Source organism: Harpia harpyja, chromosome 6, assembly GCF_026419915.1.
Source record: "Harpia harpyja isolate bHarHar1 chromosome 6, bHarHar1 primary haplotype, whole genome shotgun sequence".
Lineage (NCBI taxonomy): Eukaryota > Metazoa > Chordata > Aves > Accipitriformes > Accipitridae > Harpia > Harpia harpyja.
In genome coordinates, this window is record NC_068945.1 from 3079884 (window position 1) to 3102551 (window position 22668).

The 22668-nt window shown below is 37.8% G+C and overlaps 1 protein-coding gene across 5 annotated transcripts in view; it reads left to right on the forward strand.

The window, feature by feature from the left end:
- The window catches only part of ATXN10 (ataxin 10), a 106072-nt gene that overhangs the window by 34707 nt on the left and 48697 nt on the right, over positions 1–22668 (forward strand). For 4 of the 5 annotated variants that reach the window (XM_052789581.1, XM_052789585.1, XM_052789583.1 and 1 more), the window contains 4 exons: positions 7872–7952; positions 13810–13975; positions 18788–18896; positions 22173–22342. In XM_052789581.1, coding sequence (XP_052645541.1) covers positions 7872–7952; positions 13810–13975; positions 18788–18896; positions 22173–22342 — 526 coding nt within the window. The remainder of the gene's footprint in view (positions 1–7871; positions 7953–13809; positions 13976–18787; positions 18897–22172; positions 22343–22668) is intronic. The other variant, XM_052789582.1, reaches the window with a different exon arrangement.

The window sequence follows — 22668 nt, forward strand, 5'->3', positions numbered from 1 at the left end:
TTCCCTTTTCTTTTATTGTGCGCTGAAATTTATGACTTAATGTTCCTCTAAGTTAGTATCCAATGAATTCCACAAATAAACACTTAACGATGCTCAAGTTATTTTTGTAGTTTCTGCCATGAACCATTAGGACAGAGAGAGGACATCCAGGACAAATATTTGGATTTAAGGCCATTGGCTGAACTGTGGTCTCTCCCATGGGGTCCTCACTACTCCATTCTGCTAGCACATGTTGGGTTTTCTACTCTTTACCTATTGCAGGAGGGCAAGCACATCTTTAAAATCTTTTTTTGGTGAATTGGCAATTCCTCTTCTGTTCGTGATCCCACATTCATGTTTAGAGTCCAGTTTTCCGTCTCCAAGCTGGAAAAGTCCTTAGGGAAAGTTCAGGACGAACTTCTTTCCAAGTGTGATGCCTTTGGCTTCTCCCTCCAATCTCACAGCAGTTCTGTAGGGAGATTTTGTCAGAGGAAATCTGAAATAATTCTGAGCAGTTCCTCAGAGCTGCTTTTTTAGAAGCAGCTGTTGGTAGCAGACCTTTTGCAGTTCCTCTTCTGTCTGCCATAAACCCCTCTCCCAGTTAAAGAGAGCGGAGGAAGCGTCTTTAAAGGCAGGACGTAGCTTTCTGGAATTTTCCTGTCACATTTGCCTACTTCTCAAATCACAAGATGTTCGGTAAAAGACAAGGATCTCCTCCTATTGGGGAAGAAGGAATGTCTGAAGTGTTGGCTATGCTTCCTAAGAGGGGTGGGTTATGGGAGATAAGGCCTCAGTTTAGCAACTTCTGAATCTAGTCAGTGATGGAAAGGCAAGCCATCCGCTTTCTAAGCAGTTTTTGAAACAGAGAGCTGTTTTTCAGATCAGCATAGTGAGATTTTGAGACCTTAAGCACTGATGCATTTTTAAAACGTGTTTGTAGATTGACAGCGTAACAAAAATTGCCTCAGAACTTGGAAGAAAGGGAGGTAACAGTGCTGTGATGCACACTTAAGTGTGTCTTCATGAGTGATACACTTTTTACTAAGTATTTTCCATGGCATGCTATGAGCTAAGAAATAGTTAATAAATTTAGGAAGCAAGTCAGTTCTATAAGGAATGCCCTGGTCAAATTTTGTATTCAGTCCTTGTATGATCATACCTGTTAATCCAGACCAGATGGTCTGAAGGTTCATTTCATTAAGCTTGTGGTTACTTGTAAGCATCAGAAATGCTTCTATCTCTGAAATCTGTGAAGTTGCAGAATGTAATTCACACGTTTAATAAATATTCTCTTGATTTAAGAACTCCTCCTCTTTCTCTTTTAGAAGCTTGATCCTCTAAACAGCTCCAAGATTTTTTTAATGTTCCTACCTTTGCCATTTTTAATACTAGATGCTGAGTGGCATTTTAAAATAGTATTCATTAACATATATTAGACATTGTATTTTTAAACTGCCTCTAAACTTCTAGTCAACACAGCTCCTGGACTTGTTTCAGGCTAGCAGTCCTGTAATCTTGAATACTAGGAGCTCTTCTGAGGGTGCTGCTGCTGGTCTAACTCCCAAGACCAATGATCTGAGGAGGCAGATTGTGTATCTCTAACTGAGGTTCTTCAAAACATTGCCTGACTGGCTGTATACCCCTTCATTTTATAGCTTTTGGCTAAAATCTTAGAGCAAGAAGAAACTGGAAGTTTTCAGGGCTGAAAGCCGTTGAAACTTACCTGTCTTGTCCTGAATGTTTGGATCTGTAGTTGGGCTTGCGAAGAGTGCCCAGAGCTTGCTGCTCTCAGAAAGTTTCAAGGAGTATGATGTTACAGAATATACTTCAAAGTGTATGTCTTTGCAAAGACACTGGCTCTGCAGAAACAAGTTAGTTTCCTTTCTTTGATTTGATTTATGGCGTACACTAATTAAATGATCCTATCTCCTTGATGGTTCTTTGCTGTGCAGTTGTCTTCTAGAAAACGTGTTGTTCTTTGCAACATGCAGCTACTATCTAGGCTTTTCGCTTAAGAATCAATACCCTCTAACTTTGGTGAAAAACTTCTGTGCCGCTACAGCCTGGTGCATGAGTGACCGTTCCTGTCCTATCTTTAGTCCTGACACCTTGTCCTTTATTGTAGGCTCCCCCCTTTCAGAGGTTGGTTATTATCTGTTGCTTCCAGTTTGCTCGGCTCATGATCACAGCTGTGGGATTAGCATTCCCTCTAAAATACTTCCCTGCACATAGAAAGTTTTTAAACCTCTCAACTTCAGTTCTGTTGCTTCCACCCTCTTGTGATCTTTTTTTTTTTCCTTTTAGTATTATTTAGTTCCTTTCTGTCTGTTCCCTAGCAGCAGAAGATATGTGTCTTAAACTGTGATCAGTCTTTCTACATTATGCATCTTTTGGTTCCACTTCTTCCACCCAGTGTTCATCTTCTGTTTCTGTTCAAAGGAATGAGCATGGTTTTCAAGCCCTTGTGAGACAATAATTTATTTTCTGTGTATCTTCCATCTTTCCAATATACCTCTGTAATGGTATGCTGATTTAATTCTTTTGAAGTGTTGACATTAAGTTGAACATATCTTAAACATGTAAGCAAATATATTTACTCCATAAGCTAATTCTCTTTTTCCAGTGCTGCTTGCTTTCAGCAGCTGCTGCCTATGACAGGATGCTATCAGGGAATTGGACATATCCTTCCTTTAGGAAACAAAGCTGGAATACACTGTTCAGTAACTAAAATGTATTTTCTACTCACTCTATTTCTGTGTGATTACTACCAAGGTCTGAAGAGTCCTCTGTAACGAAATCCCTTGCAGTTCCAAATGAAGAAGAAAGCACAAGCAGTATCCCATGTCATATGTGCAGTATGCCGAAGGCTTGCCCAGCACTGACTTTTTTTTTTTTTTTTTTTTTCCTGGTAAAAGTTTTTTTTCTTAAAACATGCAGAGAGCTATGCCTTAGGCTCTGGAAAATTGTGGAGACTTTAAAAAGTCATTCCTCTGTGTTTCCCCACGCATCCACATTCACACTCTTTTGGGTTTGTATTAATCAACAGCAGAAAAGCGTGTCACACAATTCAGAAGCTACTGTATTTAGACGAGAAACCAGCACAGAATGCCACATGAGATCTATTTTAGAATATTGAACCTGCAAACATATGTGTTTTGTAAAACAATTAGGAAAAAGTAGTACAAAATTACATTATAATTTATCCTAACCGAGACCAATGTGTGTTCTAAAACCTGTTTATTTTAGAAATACTTTGGTGGTTCCATTAAAGATGGGAGTATAGCTTGTGTCATCAGTTTTTCCAAGTGGGTGCATGGGGCAGTGTAGTTACTATGGAAAGAAAAAACAGGTTGTATTTTTGATTCCTGAAGAGCAAGGAACAAAAATCCTCCATTTTAAAATAAGAGGCGTAATACGCATTTTGGCTTCCAGAAAAACGATATTAAAAGTGTGGTCAGCTGTTTGGCGTTGGAAGTAAGATTTTCTGAACATCAACTTTCTCTTTTTGAAACCACAGCTCAATGATGACTGTAAAGATTAGGATGTGGGGCTCCCCCTCCCCATTTTTTGCCTTTGGTTATTTTGTCCTGGCTTATGGAAAGAAGTGTGGACAGAAACTAGTGCTCCTGTGGCAAGGAGTCTCGCCCATGGGCACAGATTTAAAGGCAAAGATGGAACTCCTCAGTAGAGTGCTTGTTGCTTAGTTGGTATGCATGTGGTGGAGAAACCAGAAAATGTTACCTTTTTTTGTTTTCTTCTTTTTTTTTTTTTTTTTTAATTTTGGGCTGGCAACTCTATCTCTTCTCTCTGACAGTTTAGGGTTCCGCCTGCCCCCTTCTTCTACTCTCCAGAAAGTAATTCTTATTTTTAATTCCAGGAAAGTTGGAGTTATGTTGCAGGTTCCAAGTTCAACTGTGGTTTTAAATAGTACTGACAATTGGAAAAGTTTCCTTAACTGTAGAGATCTGAGTAGCTTCTACCTTCTATTTGCAGTAGCAGTGTATTGGCACAGATTTCTTCAATCTTTCAAAGCCCAGCCTCACACGTTTATTTACCTTGTCACCTCTTTCTTCTTGTATATTTTGTGGAGCAGGGGGGAGCAGGAAGTGATTGTAATGCTAATAGTCTTCCAGTTTTTTCTTGGTAGCTCTTCAGAAAAAAATGATTCCAACTTTGCACATAAGTAAAAATAAATCTCTTTTTAGTGCCTTTCAGATGTAGCTATCAAATTGAATGGGCGTGTCTTCTGAATCAGAGAAATAATACAGAAACCTAAACTCAGTTTTCTAGACCTGAGTTGACTTGGTAGACAGTGTCGTGGCCTGTAAGGATGATGCATTCATTATGGGTAATGCCTTTTGAAGATGGAAGGATGTTCACTGTTGTGCTTGATTCAGCTCAGGAGAGGAGTATTGTGGTGCTTGATGCTTGGGGTTGAGCCTTAAATATGGAAATGTGTTTCCTTATTCTTCTTTTGAGGGAGAAGTGCTGGTGTTTGAGTGGCATGAATTATCTAGTTTCTAGTGGTCTTTGTGACAGCACATCTGTTCCATTTGTTATTAAATACCTCTATACTTGTTTTTTAAATAGCTTTGATAGGGTGCTTATATTCTTATGAAAGGACAAAAAAATACTTCTGCTCCTAAAATATGTTCTGGTCCCAAACAATTCCTCATGAGGCATATTGCTTTTTTAGCATCTAAAAAGGCTGGTGATACAGCTTTGAAAGATTAGCTGTCTAAATTTTCTTTTTTTTCTTCAAAATTTGGATGATTTTTTACATTTGTTTGTTAAACTACAGTAAAAATAGCTATTTTGTTCTTACTAAATATTTTGAATAGAGTGGCATTATTGTAGGATGATGAAAAATGCTTTTGGTTTTGAGATAGGAAGAGAAGTTTGCTGATCAAATAGAGAATTGCTGTGTCGTTTTTCTTCTTTCTTCTAAAACATTTGGGGGGGTTTCCTCATTTTCTGTGACTGAGGACACTGTTCTCTAAAGTTGCTAATGGGATCAAATCAACTTAATATGGAGCATGACATTTGATGATAAAGTTGATTGCTTACACCCGGCTTTGGAGCCGGTCATTTGGAATATACTGAGCGCAAATGTAGCTTATACCATTTCATCTTGGCTGCTTCTCAAGTTCAATTTGGTACAATGCAGCCCTTGTGCTATTGTAAAGTCTTTGAACTGAACATCTCCTCCTGTATTTATCTACTATGTAAGCACTTGATTTTTTTAGGATTTTAGCCAAACAATTTTTTAAAAGTCAGGAAAATTGGCATATTTAACACTGTTCATTTGTTACTGTGTTACGCTTGCATAACAACTTTAATTTTCACCATTTCCTTCACTAAATTACAGTGGTCCTCAGTTTATCCCAGTGGTTCTGCCGTTGGCCCCCAAAGAGAGTTTAAATCTCCTTCCAAAGCCTTTTGTGTGCATCTGAAATGCCATATTCAGTCAGTAACCCAAAACTGAATGTCTTTTTTTTTTATTTCAGAGTTGTGGATGGTCTTACTTTCCTCTTCTCCCCTGCCCCAAATGAAAAACAGGAGAGCTGAGGACTAAAGATACTAGATTTAATTTGTTGAGTCCTTGCTTAACTACCACCAAGATTTCTGGGCATGGTAGCAAGAGTTGAAAGTGCTTTACTCCACTACTAATTCTTCTGTTACCTTTTGATGGTGCTCTTGTAAAATATGCTAGGGCTCTATTTATGATACAGTAATGCAGGAAGCGGATAAGGTAAAACAGAAACTTAGATACAGAAGCAGAAATTTCTGAGGTGTTACATCATGTCATGAAATTAAAAGGGTAAGAAGCACATACAGAAGTCTATGCTTCTTTGTAAGCAGAAAGTTTTTTCAGAAATACTGCAAGCTCCTCAGGCAGTAGAGGTCTAGTCCACAGAACGTGGAAGATGTGTGTGAATAAATACAAAAGTGTAGACCCAAGTAATGACTAAAATGCAGGTCTTCCACTTTGCAAAAGTCATCGCTAATGTGCACCTAGTAGCATTAGATCTTTTTGTGATAATTATTGATTGGTTTTTAACTACAAGGCAAATAGTCAAGAAGATTTCCTCGAAGTAATGTTAGTCATGAAAATTAAGATTTAAATTCATAGTCCCAACTGCAGAATTGAAAAATCGGGCTTCAGTTTGTCAGCTGAAATGCACTTTTACCGTACTTCAGTTGTCAGCTGAAATTTGTACATTATGAGGCTAAGTATTATGTTCTGTACAACTCTGATTATTATGCTTTTTTCTTTTGCAGCCCCAGATAAAAAGCCTTCGCTTCTACTCAGATCCTTGAAAAATAAAGTCAGTTGTTACCATTCTGAAGGCTTAACTGTGGATGGCTTGTATGCCATGAATTGTTGGTTCAGGAACTGTAGAAGTGTTCCCCTTGACTGCCCTGTTGATGGCTTGATTCAGTTGTTATGGCTGAGTCTGCACTGCTCAGTTGGAATACATTTGTGCTGTTGACTTTGGGGAAGTCTGTAGGTTCAAATTTGTGTTGAGAAACTCTTGAATCAATGCTACACTGCTCAGAATGCCAATTTTAAGTTGATGATTTCCTATGCCTGTACTATGGGGTTTTTTTTTTTTTTGCTTGAATGTGTGTACAAATATCAGTAAAAAAAAAAACCAGCACAAAATAGCTTTTCGTCTCCCTCCCCCTCTTAAAAATGTCTAGTTTACAGTAACTGAACCAGATGCTGGCAAAGTCCACAGTTACCGTTAGAAACATTAGAGCTATTAATGTTTTGGACCTCTTGTTCTCCTATTTCCCCAGTTGTCATGGAGCATTTGTCCCAAAAATACTTCGTTGCAACTGGAAGGCTTCTATGTGATCTTCCTGTTAGCTGTGTGGTGGATTACGGATACACCAAATAAAAGGCTGTCAGCAAAGTGAAAAGTAGGGCGGAGGTGGAGGGAATATTGAAATTGCTTGGCTTCCATAATATTTTAGCTGTTCTTTCTCAGTAGCTTCATCAGCTCAGAGGAGATGCTCTGAGATTTGACTTAGAATTATTTTATATTTAATAGGTAGACATGCCACTTTAAAAATGCATAGCTTAGTATGCATGTATCTTTGCAGCATATATAACACTGTCAGTGCTCCTAGGAATGTAATTTGAGGAGAAAAATATTTTTACATACTTTGTTTTTTCCCCATAATGCTGAGAGTACATGTCTGGGTTGAAATTAAATGACTAGCATCTGCTATTGACTGCTGTGAATGGTGCTTGGGAAAGTGATCAGTGTCAATAACGGCATTAGCACAAGGGTAGACTGACCATACCTACCTGCCTCGTAGAGCAAGGAGTTAGATTTGGTTATCAGCTTAGATTCCTATTAATGAGGATATTTTTTGTAAGCTGAGAACAGTATTTTGCTGCCTTGCATCTGACAAAGAAGTTTCCATTTGCTTTGATGCTTTGTTAGAATTTTTTTAAAAGATAAATTATTTGGGGACTTTTTTGTCTGCTTGGTGGGCTTAAAAACAGTGTCATGATGAGTAGCATAATAGTTTTCAAGCTTGAACTTTGGCCTTTTGCTGAGATGCATGAACAATTCAGTGACTGCTTTATTATTTGAATTGTGGTGTGCCTTTTGTATAACTGGCAAAAGACTCTAACCAACTTCAAGCATTTGAGTAAAAGTGTGCTGAATTGATGGGAAATGGCCATTGCCGTGTTCGGAAAAGTACTGCAGAACAATGTGCAATTATTTTGTGACAATTTGTATTTATTAGCAGATAGGGCCAGAAGCATGTCACACAATCATCTACAAGTAAAAATCTGTACAAAACCAGCACCATTTGGAGTAAGTGTACATGTTGTTTTTGTAGCACCAGTAACACTTTTTTTTTTTCTTTAGGTTCTTGATTGTTACAGACCATTTGCTGAAATGTCCAGAGTTGGTAAAAGCCCTCTATGCCAAACTGAGCAATCAAGAAAGGTAACCCCAAAACCCAATGTGGCTTTTAGTATTTAGCATTCCATATAGAGTATCCTGTTCACATGATTGAAAAACTGTGTGGTTTCATAGTTGGCACAAAATCTCTAAATACATGTTTCTATGTCAGTAATGGTTTTAAATTGGTTGGTTAACATTACAGCTTAGCCACAACTGGCAGTGATTTATGTAGGGTTGCAGAATCCAGGTTGGCGCCATTACTTGGTAAAGAAATACTTTAAAAAAAAAAAAAAAAAAAAAAAAGACAAGACTTCATGCCTCTGCCTTTGTGTCTTGATTTCATAAGAGCACCACACCCTGCAGTGTTTTACAGCTGTATTTGAAATGTCCTCAGCTGTTCGTACTCCTGTTGTAATTACAAGAAATTAAAAGGAAGCCTTTATTGAAGTTGGAAGTGTGTCTAATACTGGTTAGCAGAACCTAAAAAATGTAGATGTGCAGATGCCCATGATTACTTAATCTTATAGTATTTCCACTACTGTAAATATAAAATACTTCAACAAACCTTCACCTTGAAAGAAACTAGCTAGTTTTTGTACAAGTGTTTGAGTAAATGTATGCTGAATTGATGGGAAATGGCCATTGCTAGAATTGGGAAAATGCTCATTTACAATTGCTTTAATACAGAATTGGGGAAGATAAAAAATTATTTTGTTAGAATAATCAACTCTAGGAGATCCTGTACTATAATTCTAAAGGTCCTGCAACTGTTTGAAGATCTTGTGATCTTGTTTATGTGTTCAACGTGGCTACTTTGTTCCCATTTGCCCAGGGAAACTGCAAGTTCCCCCTACAGTTTTTGCTGGTAAGAGATGAAGCAGGAAACAAAGCAGTCCCTTAATGTTTTTTTTTTCCTGTGTTTTTTGCTGTGACTAAAGCCAGTGTTATTAGCAGTGGGGGTACAGATGCTGATCAGAGATTATAAAGAAGCAAAAGGGATGGCAGGCAAAGAAAGAGTATATAATAGGTTGAGAACCATACACAAAATAGCATTAATGTATAGGTATGGGATGGAAGACAAGGGGTGGGAATGATAACGAGGGAAATACTGTCGTCTTCCTTTATTCAGGTTGACCAAATGGGAATGAATATGAGCTGTGTGCATACCTGGAGGTAGGGGCTCCTTAACCAGTTAGCGGGAAAGACTGTTCTGAGTGAGCGAGCTAGATTTGATTCTTTTGGGGGATGTCACGAATGGCAATTTGTTTGTATGTTTTCGTAATCCCCTTGAGGACAGCCAGGACTAGGTTAGGGTGTTCAGTTGTACTTACAGCAATAGATGTAATCTGTTTCTAGAAAGGTCTCAGCTAGATTTGTTGTACACACCATGCTACAGATGGTGATGGGCTACCTTGACTGAAAGGCTTTTGGTATAAGCATCATATGGATGATCATATGCAGGATGGCTAGTCACAGCATATTCACTGAATTTATTATCAATCCCAAGAGTTCTGCAAATCAAGTAAACTCAATTAAGTTTTTTAAAAACATAATCACAGTACAGTTTATTATGAATTTGATACTGTTTAATTTACGTCAAACATGGAAGTGAGTGGTGTAGAAATAGTCCTTTTGCATCTGAGCTATAGAAGAAAATCCTGCCGTGGCATCTTCCTCTCTAATGTTAGCATATTTAAGAATGCATTCTTTTGAGATATATGAGGAGACAAATCCAATTCAGATAAAAACATTTTGACTGTCATTAACTGGAGAAAAAAGTAACCGTATAAACCAAAGCATAGGGAATTCATTGTTTCAAAATGAGACAAGGAGCCTTCACCGCAAGAGTTGCCGCATTGGGTGTCCAATAAGGCTGACTAAGTCATATAAATGAAGAAAGGACAGATGTGGTATTGAGGTGTCTGGGGAAAGCAGCTTGAGCTCATGAATATATGGTAACTCTCAGTTACAGTATTCTCTATCATGCACATTAAATACGCTTACTTTAAATGTATTTACTGAAACGAAATTAACTATGCTGAGAAAGTTTGCGAATACATACGTTAGTGGTGACTCTTAAAGTTGGCAGTTGCCTTAGATAACCAAAGTATATGCAGTTGCATAACCGCAGTTATTTGCACTATTCACAGTATTCGCAGTATTCAAACTATTTCCTGTAATTGAAATCTAGTGCATTTGTGAAACGGTGGCCATGGTGCATGCCATGAAGTAGCTCTTGTAGAAGTGGATCTGGAATCTGAATTTTCAATTAAAATAAAATTCCTGACTCTGGACAACTTTCATTTCCAAGCAAATTGAAGCACTTTGATTGGTGTTGCATGTCTGAGTTTGCAAATGGCCTGAAATAAATACTGTGATAATATGATCAGCTTTTTTAATGGTATTCTGGCTTTGAAAAGTATATGATGATGTGACAATGCCTGCTGTCTCTCTGCAAGTGATTATTGCAGAAACATATGGCTATAGCATTGAGCCAAAAGATTGTAGATTTTTGAATTCTTTGCTAGATTTGAGATTTCCCTGTACATGTGTGCAAGTATTTGGCAGAAGTATTTAGAAAAAGCCTGCATTGCTTTAATCCACGTTAGCCTTGAGCATGGACAATGTAAGTTTTTGCCTTGATAGTCTTAATTACAATGTAAAATCTTCAAAATGAGTACATCTGTGTTGCCCCTTTTAAGCAGGGGTCTTGCTTTAATTAACAGCAACAAAAATGCAACTGAATAGCAACTGAATAGCTTCAGGTGTTTGTAAGATGCTCAACTACTTCCATCTTTAGTTTTGGTTTTTGTGTTATTTTATGTGACGTGTTCTCAGTGAATGATGTAGCCTTTGATCGAATTACCAGCTGGGAAATGGGCCCTCAAGTAGTGTAAGTGGCACCACTTCTTGCTTATGTTCAGCTACAGGGCTGCTAATGTCAATGTCGTGGTGGGTTTTTGTTCTTGGTAATGCTCACAGATACAGAATAGCTGAAGGTAGCGTTGGATTATAGTCCTTCACAATTTTATCAATTTTCATTCAATAGGATGTTTACACATATTGTTCAAAGATGAAAGAATTGAAAGTTTCAAGGAAGGACCTAACTTGTCTTATAGAACCATTGCTGCCAGTGAAGTATTTCAGGAAAGAGAAGTCCTAGTTGCAGAGAAAGAGTGTCCCAGGTGTCTGGCACTTGCTAAGAGGTTATAAACCAAGCACACTTGATACAAAAATTGTTTGGCAATAACAAAATTGATAGAATTATACAATACTATTTTTAGACAGGCTTAGCAAGACTTCACTTTATTTTGTAATAATGAGCTTCCAGATTTAAATTGCACTTTAATGCTGTGGTTTATTTGCAGACTATGGGAGACAGCAAAGGGTTTTACTGATGATTGCATATACTTTATAGTAGTTGTTCTAAGTTCTTGCCAATTTGGTCAGCTTCAGGAAGAACTGGTTTAAATTTGGCTAGGGGAAAAAAACCCAAGAGACTGACAAAAAGTCTTCTTAAGTGGTGCCTAAAGAAAAGGAAGATGACACTGATGGCATGATCATTTCCAAATAGAAGTATAATAATAAATACAATATACAAAATTATATTTTAGATATTGAACAGAGTGTTACAAAAATTCATGATGAGGCATGCTAAAACTGGTACTAACAGTTGTCATATCTGTTGTATTTAGCTATAGGCAAACAAGTAGGAACAAACTCTGTCATCTGAATGGCTAAACAGTTGTGAGATCATTTAAAAGAAATGAGCAAATTGCATTGTGTGGGAGAACTAACTTGGAAAATTTCGGGTGAGTCTTAGAAGAAAACTGGGAGAAACAATAGAAGAAAGGAATGTAAGGGAACTTGCACCAGAACAAAAAGCATTGCTCTCAGGAAGTTGTTGGCTGAATGGCAAGACTTGCTTGAAATTCAGGGGAAAGATGGGCATGTCCTGAATGACTGTGCCTGGAAGAAAACTCAGGAAAACAGTTTTGACACGAATGCCTAAAGAGAACAGAAAACTTTTAAAGAAATTATATACAGGTGGAGTTTTAATGTCACTCCTATTTCTCTGGAAGGATTGTGGCTGTCTAAAAGGGCACCCGATCTTATTGCAAGAGGAAGAGTAATGCAAAAAATTTCCCTATTGGCAACAATTTCATCTCACTAATTCAGTTTGTGGAAGTATGTGGTGACCCTCCAACTTCTTTACAGAAGAATTGCTTGCCATTTTTAAACGTGTATTACTTGGATTATTGGTGCAACAATAGCTGACTAGAATTCTGTTACGCAGGAGATAATATTTTATTGGAATAATTCCTGTAATCATAAAATCTGTGAGCAGCCTGTTTTCTTAGCTGAGCATACGCTTGAAAGGCTCTAAACTTGGGAAAAACTGGCACATAAAATCTAGCCCTGTCTTGGGGATGAATGACACGTCTGTGCACTTAACTTGATTTTTGTATAGTATGCCAAATCTGAAAGCCTTCGTTAGTTAGGGATGTTGGGTAGCTGGACTCTGGTAATTTGTAAATGGGCAAGCGTGTGGTAGCCAGTTGTAACCTGCAGAAAAACAGAACGACTGTTCTGTGTTGGTGCTGCCTCACATGCGTAAGCGAAGCCTGTGAGAGAGGTTACCAGTGTTTGACAGCCTTCTGTCTGGAGTCCACCCTTTCCCAAATGTGTTGAGCGCATTTCTGTGCTACCGTGTTGAAAAAGCTTTTTGTCCTCATTCAGATAATTGTTTAATGCAGTTGTATTAATGACATTGAGGCTTGAGTTTAGCAAGAACTGAGGAGCTGTTACGTGATTAATAGGGGTGGGTTCTTGGAGGTTAATAAAGCAGTGACCGTGCTTTTTCCACAGAAAAAGACATTTCTCTTCCCCTTGTGGCAACCTGCTTGGTAAATTCAAAAAAAAGAAAAAGCATTTGAACTATTCCACATGTTTAAATGTCAGTCCTTCCATCTGAATTGCAAATATTTTAGTGAAAGAAAACCCTGAGCCTGCTCTTGAATTCATTCAATAAATAGTGCTCTTTCAGGTTGAGAGAATTACAGTGGGACTTCACTAACCCATGTGCTCCTCTGCGCTGGAGTTGAACAGGGAGGCTGTAGGAGGGCCTCTGCCCTGTTAAAGTCCTGCTTCCACAAAAAGCTCCCAGATTGCCCTAACAACATGAAGGGATATCAGAAATAAAACAACATTAAAGCTGTTAAAATAAATGACCCAAGTACATTTTATAGAGCAGCTTCGTTATGTGTCCACTTACTTGCTGGTTTAATGCACTGAATAACTATTACTGGGTGTATGAGTAATTAACTTGGATTTACTGTAGTCCATCTAGTGGCAATTATAAAACAGCTGTAAAGAACCGAGCGTACATACCAATTTTTATTTCTTCTGTTTCTGCTCAGAATTGGTTTGGGGTTGGGGAGAAGAGTTAGCGAAGGACTGCGTGCAAGGCAAGGGCTGTGAAAAGCTGATCTTTTCAAATGGAAGCTGTCAAATAGTCTGGGTTTATTTTGCTGAAATTAACAACAGCTTTTAAGAGCCGTTTTGGTGGAAATTTTAGACATACGGAATATGCACTTACAGTAATGTTATGTTAGGACATAAGAAATTAGAAATTGAAATAGTCTTGAGAAAAATATTGACTTGTCTGTCTGGCCAGATTGTATTAATTGAATGATGAATTAAATTAATGGTGTGCAGAAAAACCCCAGCAAACAGGAACTGATTGCCAGTGTTCATAAGACTTTTTAATTTTTACAAATCAGCTCTGTTACTAGCATGCTAATAGTTTGTATCGTTTTTAACAACTGTATCTGCTTATTCTATTGATAATTCTATATGGCTTAGTGAATTTGATCAACAAGTTGTTTTCTGATTCTAGAGTTACTTTGTTAGAGCTGATAATGGAGAAAGTAAGTGAGAAGAACCCAGTTACCAGTGAAGAAATGAATTTGTTCATGAGACACGCTGACTTCCTTGCAGGCTGTTTCAAAGAGAAATGTAAAGCTGTGCTCAAGTTAACTTCTGCGGCAGATGCAGAAGATGAGGTATGATGGATAAAAAGCATTACAGTATAGAATCCCAAGTGGCACTTGTGTACATTCCCAGTTTACTTTGTATTGGGAAAGCAATGACAGAGTTCACAGAAGAATCTGTAAGACAACAGCCCAATTTTGCTTTTAATTTGAGGATGACAAAGAATACGGTACTTTGAGATAGAAATAAATTACCACAATTTTAAAATTTTTAGATCTTTAACAATGTTGGAGTTTTCATGTGTTTGGATGTTTTATTATGTTCTTACTAAGGATCATGTCTATTAATTTATTTGGGTTGTGCATTATATTTTATTCAAATATGAATCAAAACTTAAAGTATTTATTTTATTTATAGGTGGGAAGCAGCATCTCTTCCCCCCCCCCCCCCCCAAATACTAGTTCTTTGAAGATGCATTTGGCTACTTGTAAGGCAGGTGTCCCTGATCTGTTTGGGACCTGGAACAGCAAGTTCTGATCGTGGGGAGCGGTGGTGTGTGTGTGTGATCGGCTCAGTGCAGAGTTGCTGTCTGAAATGTATAGTGATCCTCCCTGTAAGTGAGGGCTTTCGTTACTGACTCTTCCCCATTTTCCAATGATTTGGGGCTCTCTGGTGGACCTTGCACGGCTCTGACAAGGCGGCAGTCCTGGTGCCAGCTAGCATCCACAGCACCAAGTTGCAGAGCTTGCTAGGCTCTTAATGGCAGACGGCTCCTGTCTCCTGAGCACCCAGACACTTGCCCCAACTCCACTCCACTTGGAAGAAATCTGTTATTGCTTCAGACTTAATGAACTGGTTCTGTTGAGGATGGCCACAATGAAGTCCCTTTGCAAGCTAAATAGGAAGGCTTTTATGGGTCACAGATGGTTTGTGGGTTGCACTTTGGGAACCTCTGATGCAGAGCTGAGTCCTGGATGGCCTTATTTTATTTCCTCCTTATGAAGTATCCAAGAGTTGCTGGCTACTTGCCACACCATATAGTGCAGTAAGGAGGTTTAGGCCATCTAAGGGTAGAGGTCTTTTAAAATAATCTGATGTTCTATTTTTCCTCTTACTTTCCACAAGCTGCTTGAAGATCTAACACCACCTTTGGGAATACAGGAAGCAACTTGCACCGTAACTTGAAGTGAGCTTATTTGTGCTGGGTTAGGTCATCCTATTATGAGCGGGCAGTGCCAGGTCATACTGGTCTCAGTTCTCGATCCCTCTCATATAGATAAAGTTTTAATGTTTTCAGCTGATTTAGGCGTGAGGTTTTTGTTTTTGTTTTTAAAGACAAGTAGCCAGAAAAGTAAAAGCCTGAGAAATCTAATATGTTTTAGTCAAACATAGAATTAGTTAATCACTGATTCTCACTGATCAATCATGCATAGTTTCAGAAATGTAATTAACATATTTTCTTAATAAGATGTTTTAAAAGATATTTAAAAAAAGTCACATCTAGCTTCTGCCTTGCCAAGTGACCACAGTGGCATGTTGAAATTGTGTTACCCAGTATATGTGTAGTTGGAAGCATTTTATTGTTAAAACAAAATTAACCTGTAAGTTTCATTTGTAGAAGCTCTTGAGAATGGCTGTCATAACTAATTTACTATCAAAGTGAAAAAATACTGAGCTTTAAATGCTTTTATATGATAATGTTACACAGTGTTTTACTTGCTGATTTTTTTGTTTGTTTAAATAGACACAAGAATTTTAAATGTATGTTGAGAGGTATTATGAAAAGATATAAAAAATCACTTTATGAGGAGATGATAGTTGGATGCATAAAAACAACCACACAGCCATCTCTTCTTATCTGTCCAAGAAGCACAGCTTCCCCCTACCCCAGCTGCTTAGTCTGTTATGTTAGAAAACTTAATTGACTACTTCTGGAAAAGGTTTCAGCTTGGCAGTAAGAGGACATATACTGAGACAATTCCTTCTATCCCCCTGCCCTGCTTCTCTCTCTGTTGCTCTCTTTTTTCCTTCACCGCCCCCCCCCCCCCCTTTTTTTTTTTCCTTTATCCTATGTGGTTACTTTCCAAGTATTCTGTGGTTTCAGTTCTTGGAAAAAAACATTTGTTTGCGCCTAGCAGGAGGAGGTCTCTGTCCAGCTTGAAGGTGCTGGGACAGCAGTATTGAGAATATTACTGTATAACTTGCTCTGTTTGACACTGACTTTTTATCCTTCTCTCACATAAACATGATGTATGATAAGTTGAGTATCACTATTTGGTGGGAAGCGTGGATCATTTAATGAGCACAAAATATAATAGCTTAATAATTGGAGAACAATGACAAAAAAAGTGTGTATATGCATATTGTGTGTATACTTTTATTCATAACATACGCTTGCCATGGGAAAAGAGAAATTCCAGCTTAAATTCATAAAACTGTTCCTTTTCTTACTAGAAATGATCAAAACTTGCACCAATTTCTCCTGAATTATAAAAATATTTCAGTTTTTGCATAACTGAAAAAAATGCAATTATGCATGTAGAGTCTGTCATTAAAAATACTTTAGGCAACATCTGTGATATTAAACTAAACTCTGCCTGGACTTTTCTGTGGCCTTGAAGCCAAGTGCCTTGGTCAGGCTATGTCTGTACTAGTAAGCTCTCAGCCTCCAAAACTGTGAGGCCACATTTGAAAACTGCCTTTTGGGAACAGTCCTTGAACTGGCCTGACTCCCAAAGTGTTGTCTGGGTGTCCCATCCACTATTTAATTTTTCATATGTACACACTGCCTTTTTTCCCTAAGGAACCTCAGGTCTTGTAGCTTCCATCTCAAACCAGTGAAAAGCTAATCATATGCTTCTGCAGTGCTTAAACCAATGTTTAAAATAGCTTTTCCATTATAAGCCTGACTTCAGCATCAGTTTGCTTTCACTAACTTTCAACCATACTTGCAAATAAAACCCTTCCCTGGATTTTAAGTTCTTATTTCATCTTTTTATAAGGAACATCTTTTCTGAGTCTCTCTCGAAATATGTTTATTTAAAAACTCTTCAATTATTTCATTATTTACTTTTCAGATTATATCCATATCAAGATGGCTGTCAGATTTCAAAATATTTTGGGGTTTGAACAGCATCTTGTTGCTGAACTGAAAAAGGAAGTATTCTGCTTTATTGCCTTTCTTTTGTACAGGTGGAGGGGGGGAAAAAAAAAAAATTGGAAAGTTAGGGAGGGGGGAACCCAGCCAGAGATGTTTAAACAGTTTTTTGAAAGGATCAAATTTCAAATGTAGCTAAGAATTTGGGGGTTCTTTTGTGCTTTTTAAATAATCTTTTCCTCTTCTCAAATCTAGATGGAACAGTTGCTGAACTGGGCCAGATGGTGAGATAAGAGAAAGGGAGAGATGGTAGTATAAAATCCTGGGAAGAAATCTGTTGAGGACAGTGAAGAAAGGCATTTAAAAGAAAATGGGGAGTGTGCAGGTGTGTGCGTGTGTGTGAAAAAGGATAAGGCTCAGAAAGGAAAAGCCACACCTCATAATATCAGCCCTTGCAGAGGTTGCATTATGTATGTGGGTAATGGGGTACACATAAGCAGCAAGGGCTGTTGTACCTTATTGGTGTGATTTATAGTTGCCTATTGAAACTTTTTTGCTTTACAGTTGCAAAGCAGGTAACCTTTTCTTGTGCAAAGGAAAATGTTAAGTGTATGAGCTGAAGAGCTTTTGGTTAACCTACTGTCTTGTAACAATGCAAAATGGCTTAAAAATTTTAAGTACCTGCTTACTGTCTCTGAAATGCAGTTGGGGTATTCTTCCTTTGTAACAGGACAATGACCAGTGTATTCAGAGGCTGGTTTTGTGCTGTTGAAAGCAATTTATTGAATAACTTAGGGCAAGACCTGCACCTTCCTACACCTGTGTGAGGAAAGAAATGAAAATACAGCTTTAGGACTTGGACCCTATGCCAATTCGTTGCCTGGTAGGAGCATAGAATGGATATAATCGTAGTACTTAATTACTGAACACTATTGTTGATGATTTCAATTATGTTATATTCATTATATTGAAAGTAAATGTCTCTTTGTTCTGGACCTGACAAGGCAGGAATAGTTACTGTGACCTATGTCTGACTATTTTCAAGGCTGCTTGCAGTTTACGTACCACACCTTGTGTGGAATCATCTTGCAGTCACAGTCTGGTTCTTGAGCAATATGTGGTGTTCCAAATTATCCCATATGCTCTTAAGGTAGTTTCTGTAAGTGCTGGATTGTCATTATAAGCATGCATCAACATAGTCTGTGAGAAAAAATAGTTCTCTGGCTGAATAAATAAAATGCAAATAAAATTGTGTGTCTCGTACCTAACCAAAATGCTGCATCTATGATCCCAATCCTATTTACCCAAGAATAATGTAAATTCTCGCAGCCAAAGTTCATTTGACCACAGAACTTTACAGAATTCCTGCGGAAAACAAATTGGTGTCTTGCAGGCGGTGTTTGTGTCTTTAAAGTGGGGACGCTCCTACTGAATAAACTCAAAGAAAACATTTATACAGAAATAATTTTCTCAGCTAGTAATTTTCTGCATTTCTGCTTTTGGAAGCTACTGTGTTTTTGTTAAAATTTTATCCCTTATGGCTCTGTTTTGGCTTCCCCATGATTTTTCAGGGCACATATAACACTCTTTGACTGTAGAAAAGAAATTATTGCAGTGTAATACAGTATCGTTATTGTAGAAAGATGTCCTTGTTTTAGATAAATTTATTCTTGGCAGTTTAGAAGACCTGCAGAACACCTGAGGTGCTGAGAGTTCCTGTCCTCAGTTTTATGTTCTTATGGTATCCTTCGTAAGACATTTTTAGAAATGTGATTTTCATTTACAGGAAGCACTGGTTACAATTCGTCTTCTTGACGTTCTTTGTGAAATGACATCGAACAATGGACAGCTAGAACATCTACAGGCTTTGCCTGGTTTGCTTGAAACAGCCATAGGTGAGTGAAAAGCCACGAGGTTTATTAACTGTTGGCTTGCTCCAAATCATGTTGCTCTGTGAATGAAAACATGTTTTTCACAACTGGTGGTAATTATGATTCTGACCTTTTAATAAAATAAATAAATAGGAGATTGAGTTAATCTACATTTTCAAATATTTGTTTTGTTCCTGGAATTTTTCCGCTTCTCCGCTTGCTCTGTTGGCTCCTATTACCTAACAGAGCCTTGATTCAACTGTCAGCAATGTGCTATTTGTACAGCAGGAGTTGTGCAAAGGACAGCTGCTTCCTATGTTCTTCCACTGGCTGAATGTGTGTGGAAGAATTTCCTCAAGAAGTAGAAAAAGAACTTTTCCATGCCTGTTCCCTTCTGTTTCCCAAATCCCTGAAAACTGAAACTAAGTACAGTTTGAATGTTCTTAACCAAATCCAGTGACTTTTAAAGGTCAGTTTGAAAGAGGCTTTCTTCTGCGAATAAACCACAAGCAAAAGGCTGTACACAAAATTAAGACAATATGGTCCAGAGAGACCCTATATACTTGGGGAGGAAGGAGAAGGAAGTATACATATGCGCACTGACCTGTGCTTTCCTAAATCTTAGCACTTTGAGACTGATGTATGCCACCTTTTTATGAGAAAATTGTAAAAGTTTATGGGTTTTAAAGAGAAATATGTAATATTTTGGCTAAAAAGCAAAAGGCTGAAACAGCTGTTAACTATGACTATTTTGAGATGTTTAGAGGGTCCTTGCTGTAAAAAAAAAAAACCAAAGAAACAAACAAAAAAACCCCCCAGAACAACCAAACCTTTATTTTTTGATGACAGGTTCATAGTTTTATTGCTTACAGTAAGATGACTAACAACAAGATCTGTTTTGTGCATGTGTTTGTGTGTGTTTTGAGGAAACTCAGTCATGCGTTCTATCATCTGAACGCTTCTATAAGTCTTTCAACTTAAATAGGGAATTCAAGGAGCTGCGGATCAGTTAAGTTTAGAAGCCTATAGGCCAGTCCTCCTTTCTCTAGCTGTGCACAGACTGACTTTTTTCTGCAGCTGTCTCCAGGCTAATGAAATGGGTGCAGGCTATAACATTGCTACCATGTGCATCCTATGTGTTTCCCACATGCCCTCAGCCAACAGGAATTTATCAACTGGTATAGTTTCTCTTTAAGACTACCTTTTGGCTACAAGACTCCTTTAATCCTGGATTAGCAAAAAAGGGTGAAAAACTGTATTGATGTGTTATATCACCTTCAGTAGCTAGTTCTGAAGACCAGAAGAATAAGGCTAGGTAGTGCAAAAGATTTTATCTAATAGATCTTTTGATGAAGTAGTTCTTCTCTTCAGTTTATATCATGAGAAATTTCCTATTGGAAGTTACTAAAAAATTGATTGAAAGATCTGAAAAAAATCTGAATGATCTTTTAAGTATCAGCTAAGGAGTGTGTTTTGCTATTTTCAGTAATTGTTGGATTTAGACATTAATACTGCAGTGTTGTTAATATCTGTAGCACTGTTAACAGCTTGATTGGACAGTGTTTGGGGAATGTCACCAGGGAGGTAAATGGTCGTTTGGATTGAGGGGCATTTTGGAAGAATTGCTCTTTTGGATAATGAGAGAATGGCAGACTCAGGTGTTTTAGTTGAGAGCATGGGTGACATCCTGGGAGCAGTTGCTGTGTTGTGTTGATGTGCAGTGTTTGAGAGGAGCACTGTTCTCTCTGGGTTGGTATCATGGATGGAAGATGGCTGCTTTTCTTCCTTTTCCTGTACTTCTCTTTCCAGGTAGGTGCACTGCTCATTGCATTTTTCTCTGCAGTGTAATAAAATTTAAAGAGTTTTATTTACTTGGGGGAGTGGGGGGGTAGTAGTGTTATTTTTTTGTTGTTGTTCATAATCCTTTCTTTCAGCGGTCCCTCTTAAGGGCAGGCAGAAGGTTTGGGAAGACCATGGAATGCCCTCTTACGTGTTTGTGTGTGGGAAAATACTAAGACTATAAGGCAGGGAAACACATAAAGTGGAATGCTATGAGAAGGATGTGAGACACTGCTGATTTTTATGAATTTACAAAAGCAAAAAAATTTCTATGAAAGAAGATGGTATTAAAAGGTATTTTATGATGACATTTTTTAGGGGCAATCAGGAGATTGGTTTTTCGTAGTTCAAAATATAAGTGGTAGCTGTCATACAGGAAGCCTCTAGGCTCTATTATCATTTCATATTTTAAAGAAAACTCCAAAAAATGTAGTTAACCTCTTTATCAGCACCGAGATTTTTTTTCTTTCTTCTCCTGTATCAGCCATCTGGGAGTGAAAGTATAACATGAGGACCTATGAAGTTTCTTCTAATTTAAATCCAGGAAATCTGGTGCCCGTTCCACTATGGATGTTGTCACATCTAGAGCAGAAGGAGCATAGGGCTTAATTACTGCCCTGTGCTATAACCTGGTTTTGCTACGTCTTTGTTGTTCCAGTGTAAGTTGCCTGAAGCACCTTGGGGACAATGGCATGCCAGGGTATTTATTAGTATTGCCGGTCACTTAGAGGACCAATACTTCCTCATATTTAAATATAGGCACAGTCTTTAGTGAATTGGCTTCTCAGCTGTATGAGCTCTCAGGGGTTCACATGATTTCAGCTTTCCTTCTGGGTGTGGTCTCTGTGGAATGTTGTTGTCACAGATTTTAGTTTCACTTCTCCCTGATTTTTCTCTGAAGCATTGTAGGAAAAATCCTAGTTGCTGTAATAACATTTACCATACAGGAACATTAGTATTTCTTAGGACAAGATTATGGCACTGAAGGATTTGTAAAGATGTGTCAAGTTGCTAGATGTACTGGAAATCTTTTCTTACACTATAGAGCTAGGAGCAGACTGGAGAAGAGAGAAAAAAGTAATTCTGTGATTAGTAAGTGTTGCTGTGACAAGTTTGAACTAAAGGAATTTTGAACTAAAAAACTTGGTTTTAGCAATATTTTTATGGTGCCAGAATCATCAACAGCCTACAAATTCTGACTCTTCAAGTAGAGACCGATAGTACCAGCCTTCAGACTTCATATTGGAATGTAAAAAGGATGCAAAAATGCCTTCTGACCTTTTATAGTTACACTAGCACAAATTAAGAAATTAAGAAAACTTTCAAGGTTCTTTTTACCTATTGTTCAATATCTGAAATTATCTTGATTAACTTGGAACCTAATAATTAGTAGTAAAGCTCTGTGCAAAGTGATACTAATTTTCATGTGGTAATTAATTAAAATATTCTTGTTTTCTCTAGATACCCTGAGATTAACTCATCTTGCCGGGAAACAAGCTGTAAATATTTTCACTGCCACACATACTATGACAGGGCAGGAAGAAATTTCACATCCAGCTGTGGGTTTTAAATCTCATCTCATTCGTTTGATTGGAAATTTGTGTTATAAAAATAAGGAAAACCAAGACAAGGTAAGTTTATACATTCTTCTGGCAGAACTCTGACATGTGAACAGATATGTATGCCTGGCCATGACTTTACTGATGAAAATATATTGTTGATCTACAAATAGAGATTGGAATTGGTCAGGTAAAGGAGGTAAATTTTTTTCTTTAGTGTCTTTGTTATTAAAAAGTCTGCATACTTGTGATAATAATTCAATGTAATGTGTGCCTGTCTACCTTTTACTTCAGTCCTGTAGAATGCAAGCTAGTGCTAATTCCTTTATTGTTTTCACGTTTGCACTTTCTTTGAAAAGAAAATGTCTGAGACTAAACCTCAACTTCACTTTGAAGGG